Source organism: Nasonia vitripennis, chromosome 2 (assembly GCF_009193385.2).
Source record: "Nasonia vitripennis strain AsymCx chromosome 2, Nvit_psr_1.1, whole genome shotgun sequence".
Taxonomy (NCBI): Eukaryota; Metazoa; Arthropoda; class Insecta; order Hymenoptera; family Pteromalidae; genus Nasonia; species Nasonia vitripennis.
The window spans coordinates 6231267-6253103 of NC_045758.1; the positions used below are offsets into that span (position 1 = coordinate 6231267).

The 21837-nt window shown below is 44.5% G+C and overlaps 2 protein-coding genes across 6 annotated transcripts in view; one reads left to right on the forward strand and one right to left on the reverse strand.

Moving 5' to 3' along the window:
* The first annotated feature begins 837 nt into the window (after positions 1-837).
* Positions 838-2245, forward strand: LOC107980628. The gene is made up of 2 exons (XM_031922961.2): positions 838-1064; positions 1134-2245. Exons 1-2 carry the CDS (start codon positions 884-886, stop codon positions 1880-1882), a joined length of 930 nt encoding a protein of 309 aa, XP_031778821.1. The 5' UTR covers positions 838-883; the 3' UTR covers positions 1883-2245.
* The window catches only part of LOC100122558 (protein phosphatase Slingshot), a 108059-nt gene continuing 88300 nt past the window's right edge, over positions 2079-21837 (reverse strand). For 4 of the 5 annotated variants that reach the window (XM_031922956.2, XM_008211589.3, XM_001606119.4 and 1 more), the window contains 5 exons: positions 8955-9149; positions 7845-8689; positions 7293-7772; positions 6708-7214; positions 2079-6626 (listed from right to left, as the gene is read on the reverse strand). In XM_031922956.2, coding sequence (XP_031778816.1) covers positions 5299-6626; positions 6708-7214; positions 7293-7772; positions 7845-8689; positions 8955-9149 — 3355 coding nt within the window. In that variant the 3' untranslated portion in view covers positions 2079-5298. Of the gene's footprint in view, positions 6627-6707; positions 7215-7292; positions 7773-7844; positions 8690-8954; positions 9150-15475; positions 15953-21837 lie in introns of those variants that run through there. The other variant, XM_016982921.3, reaches the window with a different exon arrangement.

Below are 21837 nucleotides of genomic sequence, written 5' to 3' on the forward strand. Positions count from 1 at the left end.
ACATAATTGTGTCTACCATAGAGATATTAGCCAGGTTTAGCGAAAATTCTCAAAACACAATACTATATTATTTCAAACATAAATGGCTTGCTTCAAGTTTTAGTATGAATTATTAATTATTGTGAATAATTAATATTGTTAACTTGTAAATAAGAAGAAAGTTTATATTACTCTTAATGAATTTATAAATGTTTTAATATTTTGAGCTTTTAATTTTTAACATGCGATGCCTTCTATTGAAATTTTAAACATAAAAAAATGGCCAAATGCCATTTTGTATATACATGTAAAAAGAAATACCACATTTTAATGTAAAATTACATATAATAAAAGATTATTATATTTACTGTAGTCGTTTCATTTTTGTAGACATTGGTTTTCCCTACCAACGCAATCAATATACCTGTTAGCAACGAAATCAACATTCCTAAATACCTGCGCTTCTGGCGGTTGTTTTACTAAAAAACTCTTTCTGATAGAATTTTAGTTTGTCTTTAATAATATAGATTAGAAAGTCGATGAAGGTATAAGTATCAACTTGCAACATTAGAAAGGTAATGTTTTTCTAATTTTTGATCAATCATACTTCACGTTTGATAAATTAATGATTCTTTTAGAAACTTTTAGAAATCAATGCAGTTTTCCAGCAATGACGGTTTAGTAGAACTGTATGCCGAAATAATTTTACACGATGTGCTTGATCATATTTTCAGTTTTTTAAGTATCTATGATTTGAATCAGGCTGCAAGTGTGTGCAAGTAAGCTTTATTAAGAAATACATCAGGGAATCGTCCAATTCTTTAAAATGCATTTATAAAATTAATATTAAAGATCGTGGCGTAATGCTGCTCAAATCGAAAGATCGAGACGTGGGCCACAGGTCATGTTGCTGCAAGCCTTAGAAGATTTTGTTGCTACAAAATTCTCCAATCTTAGTCCTGCACATAGAAATGAAGCCATTGATGACTACAAACTCTGTCTTAGAATCAAACCACGTATAGGCATCTTTTTTACAGATGGCAAATATCCAGCTTCAGCGGATTGCGATAATGTACCTTATGAAAGTAATATTTTTCACTCAATTGCGTTTATTCAAATATGTAGACTCGCTTCAGCTAAACTATAAATTTTAGTTTGCAAAACTCACCGATGGACACGACCAGTCGATTGCTTTTACGTAGCCATCGAAGCTTTAGCTGTTAATAAAAATGAAGACGCAATCGGAGGGGAAAGAAATATAACAGCTGCTGTATTTTTGCCCGAATTGCCGGCTGTTAATTATGCCATCGCTGAGACCAGTTCCCATTCTATTGAACAGTATTTCAGAAGTGGTGGCTCTTTATTAACTGATATTGCTGATAAGTTGTTTGCGAAAGAAGCTGATCACACATGCTTTTTCATATTTCTTTATCAGTGGCAAGACGAGCCAACCTATGAAAATCATCACAGTAACTTTTTGAACATGGTTTTAGATGGTATAAAAAGCAGGTATGCTCCGGGCACGTATTCTTTGTGGGGCGGAGCTATCAATGACATTTTTACAATAGCAAAAGACGAGAATCTACCTTATCAATCCACAAGTTTCTGCGCTATGGGCATCTCGGGTTCCTCGATGATGTCTTGGTCCATCGTTATTGATCATAGGATGCAGCAGTTTGAAATAGAAGAAAAGTTACAAAGTTTTAAGATTAATATACATTTGCAATCTTCTTCGATCGCCTTCTTAATATTACCGACACTGAGAGATAACATTGATAGATCAAGATTAGACATTTTCAAAAATATTTTTCCTACAATTACATTAATGAGCATTTTTAACGATAAAAACAATGCCGTTCTCTCTCTGGATTCCATGAATTTTGGTATTTTCTCTAATTTTTAAATGTCCACTTCATTTATATTGCAAAATTCATACTTTTTAACAGGTATTTATTTTTTACAGAATGCAACCCTGAACTAAAGCAATTTAATTCTTACGCATATGTGATATTAACTTATAAAAAATAAATTTGATCCAATCATGATAAGTACTGTGGGAAAGAATCAATGTTTAAAGGAATGAAAAGATCAAAACCCTGTCAAGCAATAAACAATTTTATTTAATACAAACTATGGTACAAAATTTATACAGAAACAACGATTTCTTTCGTTTTGTTATGACGTTGTATTTCTTGCTCATGACAGCAGCTTCTCATCGCGTGTAAGACGCTCACACATTTAAGCAAAAGGGACATGGAGAAGAAGGTAGATAATCACTAAAAATGAGCACATCGATTTGCAATAATATACGAACTTACACGATGTACTAGCAACTAATCAGTTGATAATCGACTCAGTGAAGGAAAGAGGGCATTCATACGCATCTTCAATCAAGACGTTTTAAAAGACTCCGTTGTTCAATTAAAATACAAAGAGACCTGGTTTTTCGATATTCTTTCAAGTTGTATACGTTGATAGCTAGGTTGTTACTGTTATTGATAAAAAAAGCCGAATATTTATCTTGGATGGAGGAGCAAAATCTGTGAAGAAAGTGGCGCCCTTTCCAGATCGCGTCCAGTCTTATAAACGAGTAAGTGGGTACACATTAATCTTTAAACAGCGACGATCGGCTATTCTCGAAGCTACAGTTGAAAATAAAATATCGATTTATTCACAATTTCTACATCTAAACGATCAAGATCCTAATTTTATATTTTTCACTCATCTTTTCGTTATTAATTACTCTCTTTCTTTCTATTTACTTTTGGAAACGTCACGCAGTAATAAAATATAGTCATTGTCATTATGCTCGAGAAAAATGTACTTGTCGAGTACTTTGCACCCTTAACGAGAGTTACCCTCGTCAAGCCGTTGTAAAAAATTGGTCAACGGTCTGCGCGTGAGACCTTGTGAACGTTTTCTATAGAATATCAAGCTTTTCAATTGTCTTAAATTCTTAATTTTTTTTCTTGCAATGGTTTTTTCCGTTGTGGTCTCTCAGCATACCGCGATGGCTCATACTAACTAAAATTGTTGCGTTGACGCGAGTTACCTCTTTTTTTTCACGCTCACGAATTACAACCAAAGAATGCGCTTTCTTTTTCGATGACGATGACAACGACGATGCGATGATAATGGTGATGATATGTCTTGAAAAAATATCTTCGGCGGTACAAAGTAGAAAGTTTTTCATTCTCATTATTTCCTCAATGAGCTAAGCACCCTCCGATTTTTTTACGATAAAGACTTGTACTCTTGGCTTTCGAGAATCACGATAGGAATTCGACCGTCGTTGTGACATGCCGTAAGTCGATGCTAAGCGAAAAATGCATCGCCAGCTCTAAAAGCAATCCTAACAAATTGAACATTCATCCATTACAAATTCTATCAGCCACACGATAATCATTATAATACAGTTATAATAATGATGACGTTACAAAAATTAGTATGATATTTTAACGGATTAATTACAGATAGAGAGACTGGGTAATATTTGTTGAAAATCGATCGAGTCTATTTTTATTAAAAAGTCATTATTAAAGCCATCGTCAAACAATATTAAAATTTTTTACCGTTCAAAACCATTTTTACTGAAGTAAAAAATTTCATTTCTTACTAAAACAATTCGAATTGAAGTCGATCAAAAATAGGAACGATTGACAGTTTGAGATATTAAAATAACGTAATAGTCAATAACTTAAAAAATTTACAGTTAAAATTTTATTTGCAAAATACACGCATATGTCTACGTAAAAAGATACACGTAAAACGAATACGGCTATAAAAACTCGAACGTTTTTCAAGGCTCTTGAAGTCTCGCTCGATACATCTTTGCCTTGTGATCACCTACATAGATGTCCATACGCGCGTTTTTTGCACCATCCTAAGGTGCGCCTTTCACTCTGATCACATTACTCTATACATTGCTAATAGTGTAGTTAAACGTATCGATGATGCGTAGTAGACATTGCGGACGCACTTTTTTAAACTAAATATTTAAATGTGACTTTTATCATATTGTTTTTTAACGAAAAAAGACAGATCAGAACTGACGCGAGGCTCAGACATTTACATTCACAGCCTGACCGAGCACTCGCTCTGTCTCTCTCTTTTCCTTTTGCTTTGATCGATTAAAATTCGTTCGCCACATTTTTCTGTTTGCTTCCTCTCACTCGTTCGCATTTATATTCTCGCCTGCAAATTACAGTATTACATAGGAATAAACTGTTTTGACACACTCGTCATACACACCTTCATTCATCCCTATTAGCAGAAGATTTCGCGTTTTTTTTTTGGCCTCCTTGGCAGACCGAAAAATGATTCGTAATTAATGAATAAATCATTCGAATATTCTTGACACATTTAGCCTTTATCGATGGTAAATTTGATTATCAATTAGACTGCCATGATAAAACTTAGCAAAATGGCAGTGTAACATATTTTGGCTTAAAAGTAGTAATTTAGAAATCATTTGTATTCTATTTGGGAAAGGCGTAGATAAATTTGAAAACTTCATTAAAAATTTCACATGTATAAAAACTCTTGTCACGATACTTAATTTATTTTATTGGATAACGCAGTGAAATAAGACTCAATGAGGAAGTAACGCTATTATTATTATAATTCATTTTTTAGTCTTGGTATGTTCAATTATTTTATCCAGCCTTTCAAAAAAATGACGGTAAAAATTTGTGAACGCGATTTATATTTTTGTCGCTAACTTAATTATTGGCAATATCAATCATTTTCTACAACAAAACCTACATAATCCAGTCGACATTCGACGACCATATTCTACTAAAAAAGATCGATTATTAAGAGGCATAGACGTTTTTCATTGAATTGAAATAGACACTTTTTTGTTCCTGCTACTTTCTGCCATTAACATTTTCAGAGCAAAATGAAACTTTCCTATCACAAGATTTATTAAATCTATCCAGCAAAGTAAATAGCAAGCGATTGCACGTTACAGCTACAACAGAAATGATTGCTAGCAATAGCTTGTTTAAAAAGTTTTAAATTATCGTTGAGTATGCACAGTGTTCCACATAAACAAGAAAAGCGCCCACTTTAAAACAACGGAATTGACCGAGAAAAAAACGTCAGTGCCCTCTTACAATAATCTATAGGTTACGATCATCAAAATAACTTAGTCTTATGTCCATTGTTGAGGAGATCACACAAGTATTTTTTTCCTTCCATCTCGCTTAAATCTCTTAGATTCGTTACACATACATATACATAATATATCACTACTCGAATCATTGTCACACGGCGTTGTTCGCACATTGGCTCCCGCTCCCATTCTCGATATCCGGTTCACATGGTATTGTAAACGGGACTGCTGTGCCTTGGCCTGACCTGCAGCCTGGCCAGCGGATGCGTGCGGCCGTGCTGCTGCTGCTTCTTACTGGCAGCCTTGGCGATGACGCTTGTTACGACTTGGCTAGGCGAGGGCACGGAAGGCGGCCGGCCCGGTGCCTCGGTTGTCGCCTGCGAATCGAACAAAGAAGCTGCGTGATGATTGATAATAATTGGCGCAGAGCGGCGCGCCAGGTCCGGCGCGATCTTGGACTTGGCGGGCGGATGCTCCACCACGTGATCTCTATCCCTGTGATGATGATGGTGGTGGTGATGGTGATGATGGTGGTGGTTGTGATGGTGCTGCGAAGAGGAGGAGACGCGCAGCTGGACCTCCGAGGTTCGCTTGGACTCGGGTTTGGCGACTTCGTACTTTCCGACCAGCACCTTAACGGACAGGTCCTCGAGACTGCTGTCGTCGGTATTCTGCTCGGTACAAGTTGTCGAGAGCGGAGGCTCGCTGCTACGCTTGGCGAACGACGAAGTTCTGGATTCTCGCGTCGTAGGCTCGGACATACTAGATGACGCTTGAATCTTGGAGTCGTTGTGCGGAATAACGGGCGAGGAGGGCAGACTTCTGATCTTGCCGTCCCTCTTTTGGCGTGGGTTGCTCGCACTCAAGCTGCCTCCAGGATAGTTCTCCTGGCCGGCCTCGAAGCTGCTGCTATCCGGGCTCTTCTCGAGCTTGCTCGACGACTTGGCTTCGAACTCCTTCTTCAGATTCTTCACGATTCCCGAGGTGCTGCGTGGCGGACACTCGGATTCTGGCGAACAATCGTCCACGGCTATGCTCGTGGCAACTGTTCCCGGTGCGCTGGGTAGACCGCGTTTCTTGAACATGGGCTTGTTGCACAGGTTCTCCAGGACCATCTTGTGATGCTTCACCGAGGGGCACTGGGGTGTGTTGACGACACAGGGACTGGACGTTTCGCTCTCGGACTTGCAACTGCGCAGCGCGAGAGGAGCGAGCTCGGCGTCCGCAGCCAGGGAGGAGGGCACAGGCGCGCTCCTCGAGAGTCGGCTCGACGTTGGGGACTGACGCGGGGAGACGAGAGATATGTCGATGGGCTCCGCTGCAGCCAAGCTCGTCTGCGTGTCGACGGTTGATCGGTGCTCGGAACTGACGGGAGAGGAATCCCTTCGGCGCGGCGTTGGAGAGGACGTGTAGTGCAGCAGCACTTCCGAAGGATTGTCGACCTCGACTTCAGATGCTGCTGCAAGTCGCTCTGCCGCTTTCTCGTCGGATGACGGATCCGAAAGCTGCGTGCAGACTCTCTTCGACGTGCCTACAAACAAAGTTATCGTCAAGTACATTGTCATAAAAATAAATACGCGTATCTCTAATACAGAAAATATCCTCTACGTACCAGTCGTCGAGCTCTCTTCGAGCTTCTGCTTGGTGCGCTTAACGGTTCCGGGATGCCAGGGTATTTCCTCTCTATCGTAAGGAAAGAGGCCGCTGGATCCAAGCGATTCCCCCGAGGGCCGCATATCGTAGGAGCCCCAGGAGCTGTTTCGCGAGGGCAGCGTCGCCCACGAGCTGTGCACCGAGTTGTTGTCCATAACGACGGCGCTGTCGTAGCTGCTCCAGGAGCTCTGCCTGCTCGGCGACTCCCTCGGCTGTCTCTCCTCCCGATCGAAGACTCTGTCGAGTTGCGCGCTGAACGGGTCGCCGTCCCTCTTTGGTTTGCGACCTGACTGACTGGTTGCTGCCAGAGTAGTCGTCGTCGACGAGGTGGTGGACTCGCTCTCGGCGCTCAGGTCGAGGCTGCCGCGGCTGCCGCGGCTGTTGCTGCCACTGCTGTTGCTACCATTCGCGTGGATGCACTTGACATCCGTGGACGCGGTCCAGACTAGACATTCACTGTTGTCTCCTGCAAATCAGAGATGTTCGCGTTAACTACTATAACGTCAGATTGACATCGAACCTGTATTTGAACGCAGATGCTTACCTGCATTGGCTTGCTGCTCGGTATCGGCGGAGTCCTCGTGAGCGCAGCACCCGTTCTCCAGAACGCACTGCGGCTGCGCGGACTTGCCGCCTTCGCCGTCGGAACTGGGCGAGGAGGGCTTGCTGCTGGCAGCCTCGAACTGGTTTGTCAGGTTGAGCACGAGACCCTTGCGCTTCTGACCCTGGTTCTGGCGAGCGTGTTTGCACGACGTCGAGACGCAGCTAGTGGACTGCGTCTGCGAGTTGGTCGACTCCGGACCGGGCAGGTGGACGATCTGGTTCTGCGACACGCTGTAAGACTGCCCGCAGTGCATCAACACGTTGCGCTCCTGCTGCTGCTGCTCCTCCGCGTGGCAGCTGCTGCTGTTGTTGTTGACGTTCTCGGTGCCGGTCTTGGGGTTCGAGCCGCGCAGGAGATCCTCGCGAGTCACCTCCGGGTTCGCCGACTTGTCAATGCTCTCGAGGGACTGCGACAGCGGGGCTGCAAGCGAAAGAGGATTTAGCACGATACCTTATACGATAAGCTAGCAGAGGGACGGAAACGAAGGCTCACCCGTGGGTAGGAGGTCCTCGGCGAGCTCGAGGTTGGGCGACCAGCTCTTGGGTCTCTGGCCGGATTTCTTGAGCTCCTGGCCCGACTGCTCGTCAACGAGGCTCTCGGAGTCGTTGTCGTCGTTGACGTCGGGCTTCTCCTCCTTCTTGCCGTGCTCCTTGATCAGCAGCGTGGGCGACTCGAGGTTCGTGTCGGACTTGGACCTGAGCAGCTTGTCCTTGTTTTTCATGGCGTCGAGTATGCCCTGGTAGGTCTCGAGCTGCGAGAGGAAGCTGTTGTTGGGCTTGATGCAGTTGCGCTTGTCCTTGACGTGCTTGAGCGCCTGCGAGAAGTCCCAGTTGTAGGCCTTCATGGCGTAGGCGATGACGACCGAGGCCGACCTGGAGACGCCCATCTTGCAGTGTACCAGCACCTTCGAGCCCTCCTTCTTAGCTTTGGTTATGTACTTGAACGTGTTGTCCCAGTGCTTGAGCAGGTCGGTCTTCTCGTCGTCGTAGACCCGCACGTTCAGGTAGTTGAACATGCCCGGGAAGAAGTTGTCGATCTCGCGGGTCACGTTCAGTATGTGCCTCACGCCGTTCTTCTGAAGCTCCTCCAGGTTGCTGGCGTTCCACTCGCTGCCGAGGTAGACGTGATCGAAGATCTCCGTCGGCGCGTCCATCTGGCCGAGGATGGTGAGCATCTCCTGGTCGATGAACGGCTTGAACTCCACGAGGTCCATGTCGAGGTACTCCTCGAGCCTACCCCTGATGTACTTGGACGTCACCTCGTCCAGGTCGACGGACATCATGATCTCCTTGAGCGTCGAGCGTATCACCTTCTCCGTCTCCTCCCTCTCCCTGGGCCTGCGAAAAGCATCGTCGGGATTTTAGTAAACTGCACACAAACGCGGCGCTGATGCCGAAAAAGGAGAGGGTTAAATTTATCCGCGGCGCAGCAATGAACTCATTTGCGAATGATTTTTCGTCTGGCACGAAAACCTGGAAATAATTGCAAGGACGCGAGCGCTGCGGGCGTCAACAAACCGGCGCTCGCTATAATATACTGGCTCGTCTCCAAGATCCTCGTCGGTGCAGTATATAAAGTGCATAATATATACAATATACTCACTTGTTTCGCACGCTGTCGGGCGAGGGCGGCCTGCGCGACTCGAGATTGTCCATCGCGTGCCACTCGTTGAGGCACGAGCGATCGCTCTCGATCCGCTGCTCATAGTAACTGACCCAGTCGTGGGAGAGTCCGCCCAGGAAGTAGTTCTGCTCGCGCGCCTTGCTCGACACCTTGTGCAGCGTCTGCAGGGCTGACCTGTAACAAGCGTGACACGTTCATGCGTTAGTTGTGAATTTTTTAGCTATTATCTTTAATTATTGAGGGGCTACTATAGATACTAGGTACGAATTGTTGCGGGTTGTTTGGCCTATGAGCCGTGATGGTTTAATTCGATACGCGCTGAACCAGTTGCATATATTCTCTTTTAAGATATTACTGTGCGCAGGTTCACCGCGTATTGTTGGTGCGTGCGACAGGGGCAAAATATAATCCGATCACCTCCAAATTCTAATACTATAACTACGTGATTACATACGTACAAATGTCCATCGCATCTCCTTTCGACAAAAGATGCCTTATACGAAGATCGAAGAACCTATTATTTGCTCAAAGTACGTGTACCTATACAATACACGTCTCTCGCTGTATACACGAATAATTGATAATTCCCAGCGGATTTATGCAATGCTAATTATTAGCAGCATTACACGGGGCATAAATTAGCATACGACAGGCCGGCCGACTCGCGAGTGCGCAACCCAAGTCCCATACTCCCCAATAAACCATCTCGCGCTATCTTATCTCGCGAATCTCCGCGCCCCTGCTTTTGCCGAAGCAAAAATCCAATAACAAGACATCGCCAGGAATATGAGTGTATGTACCAGTGTACCTTATACCAACATCGCTTATTTTTATCGAGCACTTTTCGAGACTCTTCTGAAATTCATGCTCGAGCGTCGTCGTGATTTATGAAATCCCCCGCGCACATACGTACATAATAATGCGCACGGGCGGATGTTAATTTTCAGAGCCGTAAAAATCTCGCAAATCGCCGGGGCGGTATTGTGAGCACACACACACACACACACACGCACACACACATACGGGGTGAGGAGGGGAAAAAATGCCCCGACGACTACCGGTGATTTTCACTTTTGCGCTCCTGCACGGAGTCAATGGGCTCTGAGCTTTCTTGAATGGAGGAAAAATGCGCGACTCATTACGTATCTTGAGTTTGTTTTTTTTTTCGAGTCAACGCGACAGTGCACAGACGAGGAAGTAAAGGGGCAGTGGCTCGCATACGTCGATTATATTGCCTCGATACCTATATATATTTTAGTCCGATGAATTTCTGCGAGAGAGTTACATACGTTACGTAAGCTGCACTTTACGAAGCAAACGCGGAATAGGCCTCGAAAAATTCACCGTTTCAGAAATCAACGCACGACGCGTTTTAATCAGCGAGTGTATTGCAGTGCAATAAAATCGAAATCACCTTGCGTCACGTGTACAAATAAAAGAGAAATAAAATAAATATTTCGTTCGGCGAAATAACTGCAGTGTGTACACACAGGAGGAAAAAAAAGTGATCCGATCAAGAGTGTCGATCACATCCCTAATAATTCTCCACGACGTGTATACGTCTTACGAAATCCATCCAATCCCATCTCTCTCACAAAGGGGGATTATCCTCGGTTTCGCGTGAAATAACGTCTAGTCATCGCCCTCGTCAATCGCGATTACTCCTCGAGCTCGCGCGGCATCAGGCAGTTAGCTCATTGAATTAAGCGTGTCTGCTCTTCCCACGAGACGCGTAACCTCTTGTAATCGCGAGTACACGTCTAATTAGCCGGAAAAATTCGTTGATTTTCGTCCGAACCTCCGCAATTACTTCTCCTAGTCGGCTCTCCGTCTCGTTGCGCAATGCACAGCTATACCGAGAGCCGGCTAATTTCCTAATATCCCAAAGAGAGAGATAAATTGTGGGGCAAAAATAATTTGTATCGAGTAGTACCGGGAAATTTATCGCTCGCGCACAGTTCGTTTCAAAGGAAAGTGACTCTTAACGATCCCTCTGTAACTTGCTCACCGGTATTTAAGGATCCATTAAAAGCGCTCGACGTGTGCGGCAATCGATTCATTGTTCTCGTTGATTAGATTTAATTATACGGTCGACGATTCGCGATACGAAATTTCTAATCTCTCGTATAACGCATAGGCTGTATACGGGATCGCATCCTCGCGAACTAAACTAATTAATACTGTGTGTACCCTAACTCCTCTCGGCATGCATATATCTATATACAAGCTTCTGCAGACTCACCGCGCCATTTCCGGCGCTGCGGCTCTCTCTCTCACACACTTACGCCTGTATCATTTATGGCTTCCTATAAGACGCCGACTGCGGCATCGGGAGAGAGTGTATATACATTCGATAAGTGCTTCACACGTAATGGCTCTAGGCGAGAGGAAACAAGACGCAATTTATTATATTTATGACGCGGAAATTGTCGCGCGAGATTGAATCTATATGCTGTGGGAGATTTTCCGCTCGGCGAGAAGAACGGGCTGAATTTCATCGGGAACTCGATACCGATGTGTTGACAGCTGAAAATAGAGTAGCCTGCGGGGAAACACCTGAATGTTGACGAAATTCGCGTTACAGCCTCTCTCGCTCTGACCTACACGCGTGTGGTCGCGAGAGCTGCACGACGTGTACATCGGTAGACCGCAAGTGATTCAACGACGACGAGGAGTCGCCTTGAAAAGATGAGTTTTTGCTCTCGTTTATATGTAACAAGATGCTGCAGCGGATCGGGAGAACCTGGGAAAGTACGTCGTATGAATTACCTGCGTATAAGACATGCGACGTAATTATTTTGAATAACAAGCTCGCTTTATTTGATCGACGAACAATATCCATTACGACTATGCAATAAACAAAAAAGGTAAAAACGATCCCATACCGGTCCCAGCCTCGCCCTTCCGTCATTACGGAAAGAGAGCCTGATCTTCCTTATCCCATTATTACACAGCCGCCACCCGATCACTCCTAATCGGAGGTTAGAAGCGAGCTCTCTCTCGCTCTCTCTCTCTCTCTCTCTCTCTCTCTCTCTCTCTCTCTCTCACGGCGTTCGCACGCTTTATTTTTAGCTCTATTTGCGCTCGCGCGCGCCGTAATAGGCTCGTCGCGGATATAATCCTCGGCTGCGCGCATTTTTACCGTTTCGTTGCTCGCTCACATACGCGAATCCGAGAGAGTCTTTCTCCGTAAATGAAAATTTTCTCGCTTCCTCAAGAGAGAGAGAGAGAGAGATGCGTAATCGCACTTTCTATTTCTCGTGCCGCGCGTAAATTGCCACCGAATCGGGAGCCGCATAGCGATCGGGATAAGAGAGGAGTGTAGTTTAATAATAGGAGAAAAGCGTAGGGAGGCTAATTATCGAGTGCGCGATTTTTCCACTCGGAGTGTGCGTGACGTAATACTCTCCCTTTCAACGACTTAATTTACGCGATTGAACAAAAGAACGTAAAACCATAATTTACGTCCGCGACTCAGTCCACACTGCATCGAGAGCATCGGCACAAAACTTATCACCGGCATGAATCTCTTCTCGCAATTTCGTTTTACAACGCGTCGTACACACTCGGAATACGTTTTCAATGAAGTAGCATTGTTATACGTATATATACGCACGAAACTGCAGCGCTGAGTGCAACGATCGTATATAGCATACGTCCAGCTTGTACACAGGCGAATAATTAGGATCGCCTCCGATTAACCGCCTCCATAAATTCATCGCTCGCGCGCGCGAGAGAGGCTGCAACGCACACGTGGTAAATATATGGAGGCCGAAGAGTCTCGGCTATAAAATCTCGTAAAACCGGCATTTTTCCCCCGTACACGCCGCGATATAAATCGTGCGCGTATATGAAAATGCGATAGCCTTGAGATCTCCCTCTGTCCGCTACAGCTAGAAATGAAGTATACGTACGAGCGGAACGAAGTAAAAAAAAAGCTCGGAATCGTTCGGAAATTATTTTTGAATCCTCATCCTCTGGTTGAGAGAAGTCATGACTTCGCCGGCGAAGAAAAAAAGGGGCGATCGCTCCCCGGCGTATTCGGCGAAGGAAGAAGAAGAAGAGGAAAAAAAGAGAATAAGACAAAGGAGGAGATGAAAAAGGAGGCGGCGGTGGCCTGTGGGGAAAAAAGCGCCGGGAGAGAGAGGAGATCGTGCAGGTTCGCGCAAGGGTAATCGCGCGGCGGGATAAATGTTTCGCGTTGATAAATCGTCGTCGGGCGCTCGCGGCTCTCTTCGATTCCCGACTGGATTCACTCTATAGTAGTGGGCGTCCTTGGTCTCGAGAATAATGAGGAATGTGAAAAGTGTGCTGCAGCGGCGTGATCCTGCTCCACTATAACGCTCTATGCGCGTTGCTTCTGATTTTTTCGTCGTTGTTGTTTTTATTCACCGGGCACAGACGATCATCGACCGGTTTTTTCTCTGCTCGGACGGTTTCCTTTGTGTTTTGGCGCGTAGATGTGGTGAGAATGATGCATGCGTGTATGATTTATTTCTTCGACTGTTCTTCAAAATGGAAGGGCTAATCTAATGCAGAACTGCACAAGCAGTTGCAGTTATAGTACGAGTGTCCCAAGTATGGGCCCAACAAGGCATAATTTTGGCATAGGTGGCCCACCGCTATATCTACACTCAGAACGCAGATTGAGATTGAGGGAAACACGAAAGTGTCCATGCGCCACCTATCTTTGCTGCGAGAAAGCAAGCATCTTCTTGGTAGAGTTCAAGCGCTGGGCAGTCCAAAACTGTTTTGTCTTACATCTACTACCTTTGATTTCCGCGTGCTCGCACACCTCTCACGCGGCGCATCTTTTTCTCGGTGGATACTGCAAAAGTGCCGCGAGTCGAAAAGTCGAGCCGGGGCTGACCTTCGGCGCGCAGCTCATATACTTTCTCTCCCGCAGCGAATCGCTGGAAAGCAGCGGATGATCGCGGCTTCCTTTCTTTCGAGATGCATCGGAACTGTTGCCGGCGATAGCTGCGACGCTGCATACAGATGATGCATCACGAAACAGAGAGAGAGAGAGAGAGAGAGAATTTCTGCTCGACTTATATTTATTTTTTTCGAGATGCGCCGTGCCAGCTGCAGGAGGTCTTATGCAACGAGGCTCGTTGTATGCTAATTGCTTACACGTATTAGATACTTTCTACTCGTCGTTGCGGCCTTTTTTTATCGAGATAATTAATATTTACGCGAACGAGACGAGCAGTCGTTATCGAATTGACGAATGAAATTACGTGCTACAGGGGATAATCAAAAGGCGCGGATAGATCCCGTAAAATAGCGTCTATACTTTCTCCCATTACCGAAGGAGACTCGGCGACCTGCGAGCAAACACACGGAGCAGTCGATAATTTAATTCAAGCCACGCCAGCGACGTAGTCGTGTACGACAATTACCTCTGATTTCCAAACGCCTCGCGAATTCCCTCGTATATACACATAAGACGCCGCTGTGCGTCGCACGACGAAGACGCGCCGAGAATTCGATTATCCCAAGCAGCTCTTCTGCGGTGTTCGTTAGCTTGCTTGCGTACACACTCGCTTGCGCTATACGTAATAACGAAGCGCATCATCCTCGATAAGAGAGCTATGCTACTGGCCGCATTGTTAGCGAGACTTGCCAAAAACGTCGCGGTTTAGAAATTGGAGGAATCTCTTGGAAACAAAGAACACGTGGATCGCGACCTGCGTGTTTATACTATATAGTTGAGGCTGGTACGCAGTAAACAAGGGAATGTCCTGAGCAGATTTTTGGACGGAGAGACCGGCTTTGTTAGAAAAGTCTATTGCGTGTGTTTTCGAGAGTAACGATGAATTTATACGTTTGTTTGGCCGATAAATTCCGAATATAAAGTTTATTTAGTAAACTTTTCATATTATTATTGAGCATAGCGTATAAGCGGGCGATATACGAATCGAAATCACTTCCTCTTCCGCGTTCTGCTCGATTTAAAATTGGAAAATTCAGGATGTTTTTGTTCAACTATTAATACACCCCGTAATTTCTTTTACGCGCAGATATTTGCCAAGTCGGCGCAGCTGGCGTGACCGATTACACACGTATATGTTTCACATTCACTCTTACGCACGACGTTGAAAAAACAACGGCGTTCGACACTTTCCACGTGAGTTTTTCCCGCTCTTCCACCCCCCGGTTGGCTATTCTCGTCGAGGTCCGAGCCTGACCCCGAGAGTCCGTCCTTGATGGCGTTCGAGCGAAAGCAGAGGAGAAACATCAATTTCAATTATACGAGAAAAATGCCACGCGTATTTTGAATATCCCCCTTTGTGATGCGCCTTGGCTGCCGCAGATGAATTCGTCTTTCATCTTCGATCGTTGGATCGTATCGCGTTGTAAATTTAGAACGCGACGAGTGCGCGGGAGTATAATTATTCTGTTTCTCATTTGGCTGGATTCGCGCGACGTTATACAACCACTTTGTTAATAATATTCTCTCTAATTATAGCTACAAAATATGAAAAATCTAACGGTACCTCGCAACTCGAGCTATGCCGGAGAAAACGTCGACGTAAGGCTTCCTCCTGACAACCTTAGCCAGCCAGACGAGTACCGGCAAAAGGATCAGCGCCAGAGCGTAAAACGTTCCGAGTGACAGCATCGCGGCGCAGTATCCTTTCTCTCGAAGCTTCGCTCTGTATCCCCACGTCTTTTACCGAAAATTCACCGGCAAAAAGAGGAGCGTGATTCACCGTGGCACCACTTCTGACGCGATTCCGCAAAAAAGTTTGTACACATCTTGCGCCGTTTTTACGTAACGCGATGATCCGTCTTTTCCTCCAGGATCTCGCACACTTTCTTTCAAAGTTACCAGACTCGTCAACAGATAAACTTGATCACCCTCGAAATTATCGCACGCACTCTCGAACGTTCCGAAGGAAAAAGCACGTTTAGGCTGAAAAGTCAAAGCGAGCGCGCGGGCTTGATTTGGCCGACTGGCTCTCGAGCGAGAACGAACGATCCACGCGATCGGAATAGCAGCGCGCGTGGGTACAACATATACGTGCGCGCGAGCGAGCGAGTCGGAACGGAGCCAAGGCAGTAGTAGTAGGGGGCAGCAGCGGCAGCAACACTGACGGATGACGAAGGGTGGCCATATTTAGTATTGGCGGCTCGTTGTCTGCGAGGATCCGCGAGTCGATCGTTCGCCGCGGCTGCTGGTGGGAGTATCTCGCGACTTGACGACTCTTGGAGCTGTATAGAAGCTCTCGTGGGTATATAGAGATCAGTCGGCCATCAGTCGCTTGTGTATGTTTTCTCGAAACTCCGCGCTTTCGATAATAAAATTTTCCAGACAAAGAAAACTTGGCTCTCGTTAATTCGCTCGGAATGATACTCGGAAACGAAGAGCGAAAGGTTAAGTGAAGCGAGTAAAAAGATGCACGGCTGTATTCTTTGCGGAACAACTCGTGCGGCTGTGTGTTCCGGGTCCGGATTACTTTGTCTTCTTCGATTAATGAAAAAGAAACTCGCGGACGAGCGAGCCTCACCTGCGGAAATTCTCTTTCTTTCGCGCCGCTGAATATATGTATGCGCGCGATGACGTTGACGATCGAAGCGCCTCGCGAGAACTTTATAATGCTTTCACTCGCGAGACTTGTTAAAAGCGAGGAGGACTTGGAAATCGAAATTCACCTCCGAGCTCAAGCCGCGCGCGCGCGATCGATCGATCGATCAGAAGCGATCGTGAAGGTATTGATCGGTAACTGATAACCCGGCGGTTGTGCTGTCGGCTTCCATTATGCACGCTTCGAAAAGTTTGTATCTATACCTCTGGATGTACCTTTTCACTTTGTCCGCAGCTGACCCGCGCCGTTCTATATTTCACTTTTGATCTTTTAACACGTGCGAGGCGAACATTTTATGATTAATCGAAAATCAATTACGACAGCTGCGCTCGAACTACTTTAATGGTCTCGAATAATTGCGATATTCGACACGCGGCGAGAGAGTGAAATCGACTGTTGATTTGGAATTAATTACGATAAAGCGCTCATGAATAGAGAAAGGAATTGTTTTTTTAGGAAAGTAAATTTATTGTCAGCGCGAAATGGTTATTCAAAGTCGATATAGCCGTGTCTCTGCCGATAACACGATAAGATAGAAAAAAAAGAACGAGTCACATCGCGTTGAATTTCACTGAATAAATCAAATGAAAATAAACGAAATCCTAGACCGTCGCAGCCGAAAGAGAAAAAAGCTGCACCACGCATACACACACACACACACACACACACACACACACACGAGACAAAACAAAGACGAGTTTCACTGCCAAAGAGTCAAAGCCAAGATACATCTGCGTGTGTCTGTACATCCTAGTCGGGGCTTTCTCTCTTTCTCTCCCTTCTCCATATAAACTTTCGCAAATGGTATACAGTAGCCCAGTTTCCGTGTAAACTGACCCTGGCACTCCTCGCGGAATAATTCACGTCCGAGCATGCATATTCCATTGTGCGCGGCCTCAGTCGCAATCATCCCGCTTAACTAAATTCAGGAGAAAAATCCCGAACACTTTCGCGACTGCATCACGCGCGAGAAATCGATCGCGGAGAGTTTTTAGACAGCGTATTTGTAGTCTACTCGATAATGCACTCGGTCTACTGCATCTTATTCCGACGACGACGGGAGCCGCGAAAGTAATGCTGCCCGAATAATGCGGGAGAGAATAATTGACGGGACAAACGCGCGCTCGTATTTTTCCTTTTTCTACTCGCATGTTTGTGACTACGAGGGAGTGAAACGAAACTAATTAATGTCGCCGCTTTTGTAATTATCTAACGGCAGCCGCTGACAGTTCGATTGAGAGTGAATGAGCTATGCATAGAAGAGATACCTGCAAGTAATTGTATTATTTTATCGAAGATTTTCTAGCCATAAATTAATCCCGCCGTCGACGCGGTCGGGGTATCACGGCGAGATTATATAAATTAAAATAACTCAAGATTCTACGTGCTTTCAGGAAGGGGTTTTCAGAGTTTTTCATCAAAGTTCATTATAGCAGCTATGAAACTCCTGAATTTATATCAAATATGGGATTACCTATTACAAACTCTAGTGTTCTCTCAACTCAGTCTGCGAAGAGGTATTAAAATCCTCAAAATTTACGATCTTGATGAGACTTACCGAGCGTATATCGGTTAAAATATATCCGTTTAACTACTGACACTTTTACATCTTCAATAAATTTTAAGCCCGCAGCTCAGAGCGCGCACACCGTGAGCATAATGCGCGTGGGTTAAAGGTGGGTTAACGCTCATGCTGTCTTTTTTCCTCTCTTCGCCGCAGTGCAGCATGCTTGCGTATATAATACATTCTCGAGACCTCATGCCATCTGTCCGCATATTTCTTGCGAGTATTCTTCTATTATGTTTATGGCTGTCGTATTATCATAGTAACCGAAAAAACAAACCGACGAGCGGCTCTAAATCAAAACAATACTCTCATCGTTCTCTCTTCGGAATTCATTCACGAGAAGCAAGAACGCCTTTATCTCTCCTCGAACTGGCGCATCCTTCTTCAATTAAAGTGTTGTAGAGCAAAAGTCTCCCATTTATACGGTCAAGTCGATGCAGCCAATCGTTGTGGTGGTGGTGCAGAGCACGACTGTTGCTGCTACTTCTCTTCCTTTTTGTTCATCCACGTCTGGACGGCGGCAACCGCCGCCTCAAGGCCGCGCCAAACGAGCTAAAGGTCTCCGGGATGCGCCGGGCAAATTGCCGCGAGCCTCCTTGTTCTCTCTCTGTCCCTCTACGGACTTCTAAATAATTCATGCTCGGCGAAGGAGCAAAAGCGGTGAGCAGGTGCTGCTTCGGCCACTGCTACTAGTGCTCGAGTGCAGCGACAGGTTCTTCTACTGCGAGTATATGTCGAGGTAAACGCTATTGTTTTGAATCAGAGACAGAAGCGTGGAATCCCGCCGATTTACGCAATTTCTAAACTCCCGGAGGAGAAAATGTATAATTAATGAAGATTTCACGTGTCATGATGATGACGACGGTAATTACAGTCTTGATATCAGAACTATTTTTCGCAGTCAAATTTACATATCGCAAAAAATAAGACAGCAGGTAAATGCTAGGCTACCCGACAGTTGCGGTATCATAAAAAACCGTAACACATTCAGTTAATAACAGCCCTTTGCTAAAAAAGAAAAATAATTTCTCTGTCATGTGCTGTCGTGTTACGATAATTACCGTCTCAACAGTTCACCTTCTTCTTGCCCGCAGTGCAGCGCGTCTCCATTAAACATTCGCCAAAGGCACCCAAGGACATCGAGGTGCCGGATGTGCTACTGTCGCTAGCACACTGTGCGCGTAACTCCTAATCGAGAAGCCTTCGCGGTCTGACCGTAAAAGCAGTGCAGCACAGAGCGAGTCGATACTTTTCTCTGTCCTCCCTTCGTGTGCGTATATGTAATTACACGAGGATAAAGGACGAGCGCATAATGACATCTCCAGGGGATACAGTCAGCCGTTGTCGTTTGCTTCTTTATCGTGTAATTTGCAGCAGTATGGTTAATCGAAAACTGCCAGCTAAGACTCGAAGGTTTCGCCTATACACATATGACGCCTTGTGACAGAATAGATATAATGGGTTTAAGGGCGTTCGAGGAATCTAAGAGTTACTTTAATTCATTATAATGTAATTTTATATCTTATTTTAGTTGAGAACAACGTAATTTTATACTTGCTGTATACATTTCTGCACATTCTACAAAGTCTACAAATTATCTTCTGCAATTTACGACTTCTTACGAAAGATTCTAATCATCTAATTATTTTGTATTAAAAATAACAGCATTTCATATTTTGTACTCCTCGGGTTTCCTGTTTAAGATTGTAGCCAGTGAAGAATGCAACATGCAGAGACAATATATTGTTCTTATTTAAATCGTGCTAATGAACTAAAGTAAAATATCAGTGACATGCACATATCTGCATATTGCGCGACTACATAAAAGTTGGTTATTTATTCATAACCATGAAAATATAAATAGTTCTGTGTGTGCACATATACTAATCATTTAGCTAGTATATGATTTTGCTTTTTTCTGCAAGGATTTGGGTGGTGTTTAACAACCTGGAAATACGGAAGTGTAAATTACAGTTAGTGTCTACTTTATCTTTATGTACTGACAATGTACTAAGAAAAGTTATTGACTCTTAAATTGAATATAGAAGCGCAATTCGTAGTTTGAATCAGTGCTAATCTCTAGTATAGTAGTATTGTTCCGTTTATAAGAGCTTATTGTCTACATTAATGCAAAGTTTGCTAAAATTAAGAATATAAGATAAATATTTTATGGGGAGTGGACTGCTAAAAAGAAAGGTGAGGGGGGGGGGGAGGTATGTATGTAACAAATAAAAATACTTTGAAAGGAATAGAAAAAAATACTTAAAAGTTAGTATATTTATTTCAAACATTTTCCGGGTTTACATATTTAACAAGTCTTACATTGCATAAGTAACAAACGTATAACTAATCTACTTGTATTGTCAACGACTTTGGTGGAATCGTCACAGCTGGAGTCTCTTGAGTAACTTTGACAGATTCTGATGCTGGCACTCCATCTTCGGGGAATGCATACTCTTCATGAATTTTGGTAGCACCAAAATGATGAAGATGGCTTTTGAACTCATGCTTATGATGATGATGTTCATCTTGTTTGTGATGGTGATCTTCATGATGCTTGTGATGGTGATGATGTCCATGATGTTGATGATGTTTTTCATGATGTTTGTGGTGTTCGTCATGCTTATGATCATGCTTATGCTTATGATCTTCATGATGCTTATGATGTTCGTGATGTTTGTGATGCTCATGATGATCATGATGATGATCGTGACCATGGTGATGCTTATGCTCTCGGTGATGTTCATGCTTGTGCTTATGATCTTCATGATGATCGTGCTTATGTTCCTGATGATGGTGATGGTGATGCCCTTCGTGATGTCCGTGATGGTGACCATGTTTGTGCTCGTGTTTATGATCATGACCATGCTTGTGGTGATGACCATGATGATGTCCATGTTTATGCTCTTGATGATGACCGTGCTTATGATCGTGATGATGACCGTGCTTGTGTTCATGATGGTGACCATGTTTATGCTCTTGATGATGACCGTGCTTGTGATCGTGATGATGGCCGTGCTTGTGTTCATGATGGTGTCCATGCTTATGATCTTGGTGATGGCCATGTTTGTGTTCATGATGATGTCCATGTTTATGATCATGTCCATGATGGTGATGCTCGTCATGTTTATGACCGTGTTTGTGATCATTTTTATGCTCGTGTCCGTGGTGATGATGATGGGTTTCAGTCTCCTTGTGACTATGATGGTGATGATGTTCATTATGATGGTGATGGTCGTGATGATGGTGATGTTCATTGTGATGTTCGTGTTTGTGGTGATGATGGTGGTCACCCTTATGCTTGTGATCATGCCCATGTTTGTGGTGATGGCCATGATGATGTCCGTGCTTATGGTGATGGTCTGAATGATGTTTGTGTTCATGATGATGCTTATTGTCATGCTTATGCTCGTGTTTGTGTTTATGTTCATGGTCATGATGATGCTTTTGCTCATGATGATGCTTGTGATCTTGGTGATGATGATGCCCATGTTTATGATGGTGGCCATGTTTATGGTCGTGTTTATGATCGTGCTTATGATCTTCGTGATGTCCATGCTTATGCTTGTGATCATGACCGTGGTGGTGCTTATGTCCATGATCATGTTTATGCTTTTCATGATGATCATGATGCGAATGATGGTCATGTCCGTGGTGATGCCCATGATGATGATCGGCATGATGTGCGTGGTGATAACCACCA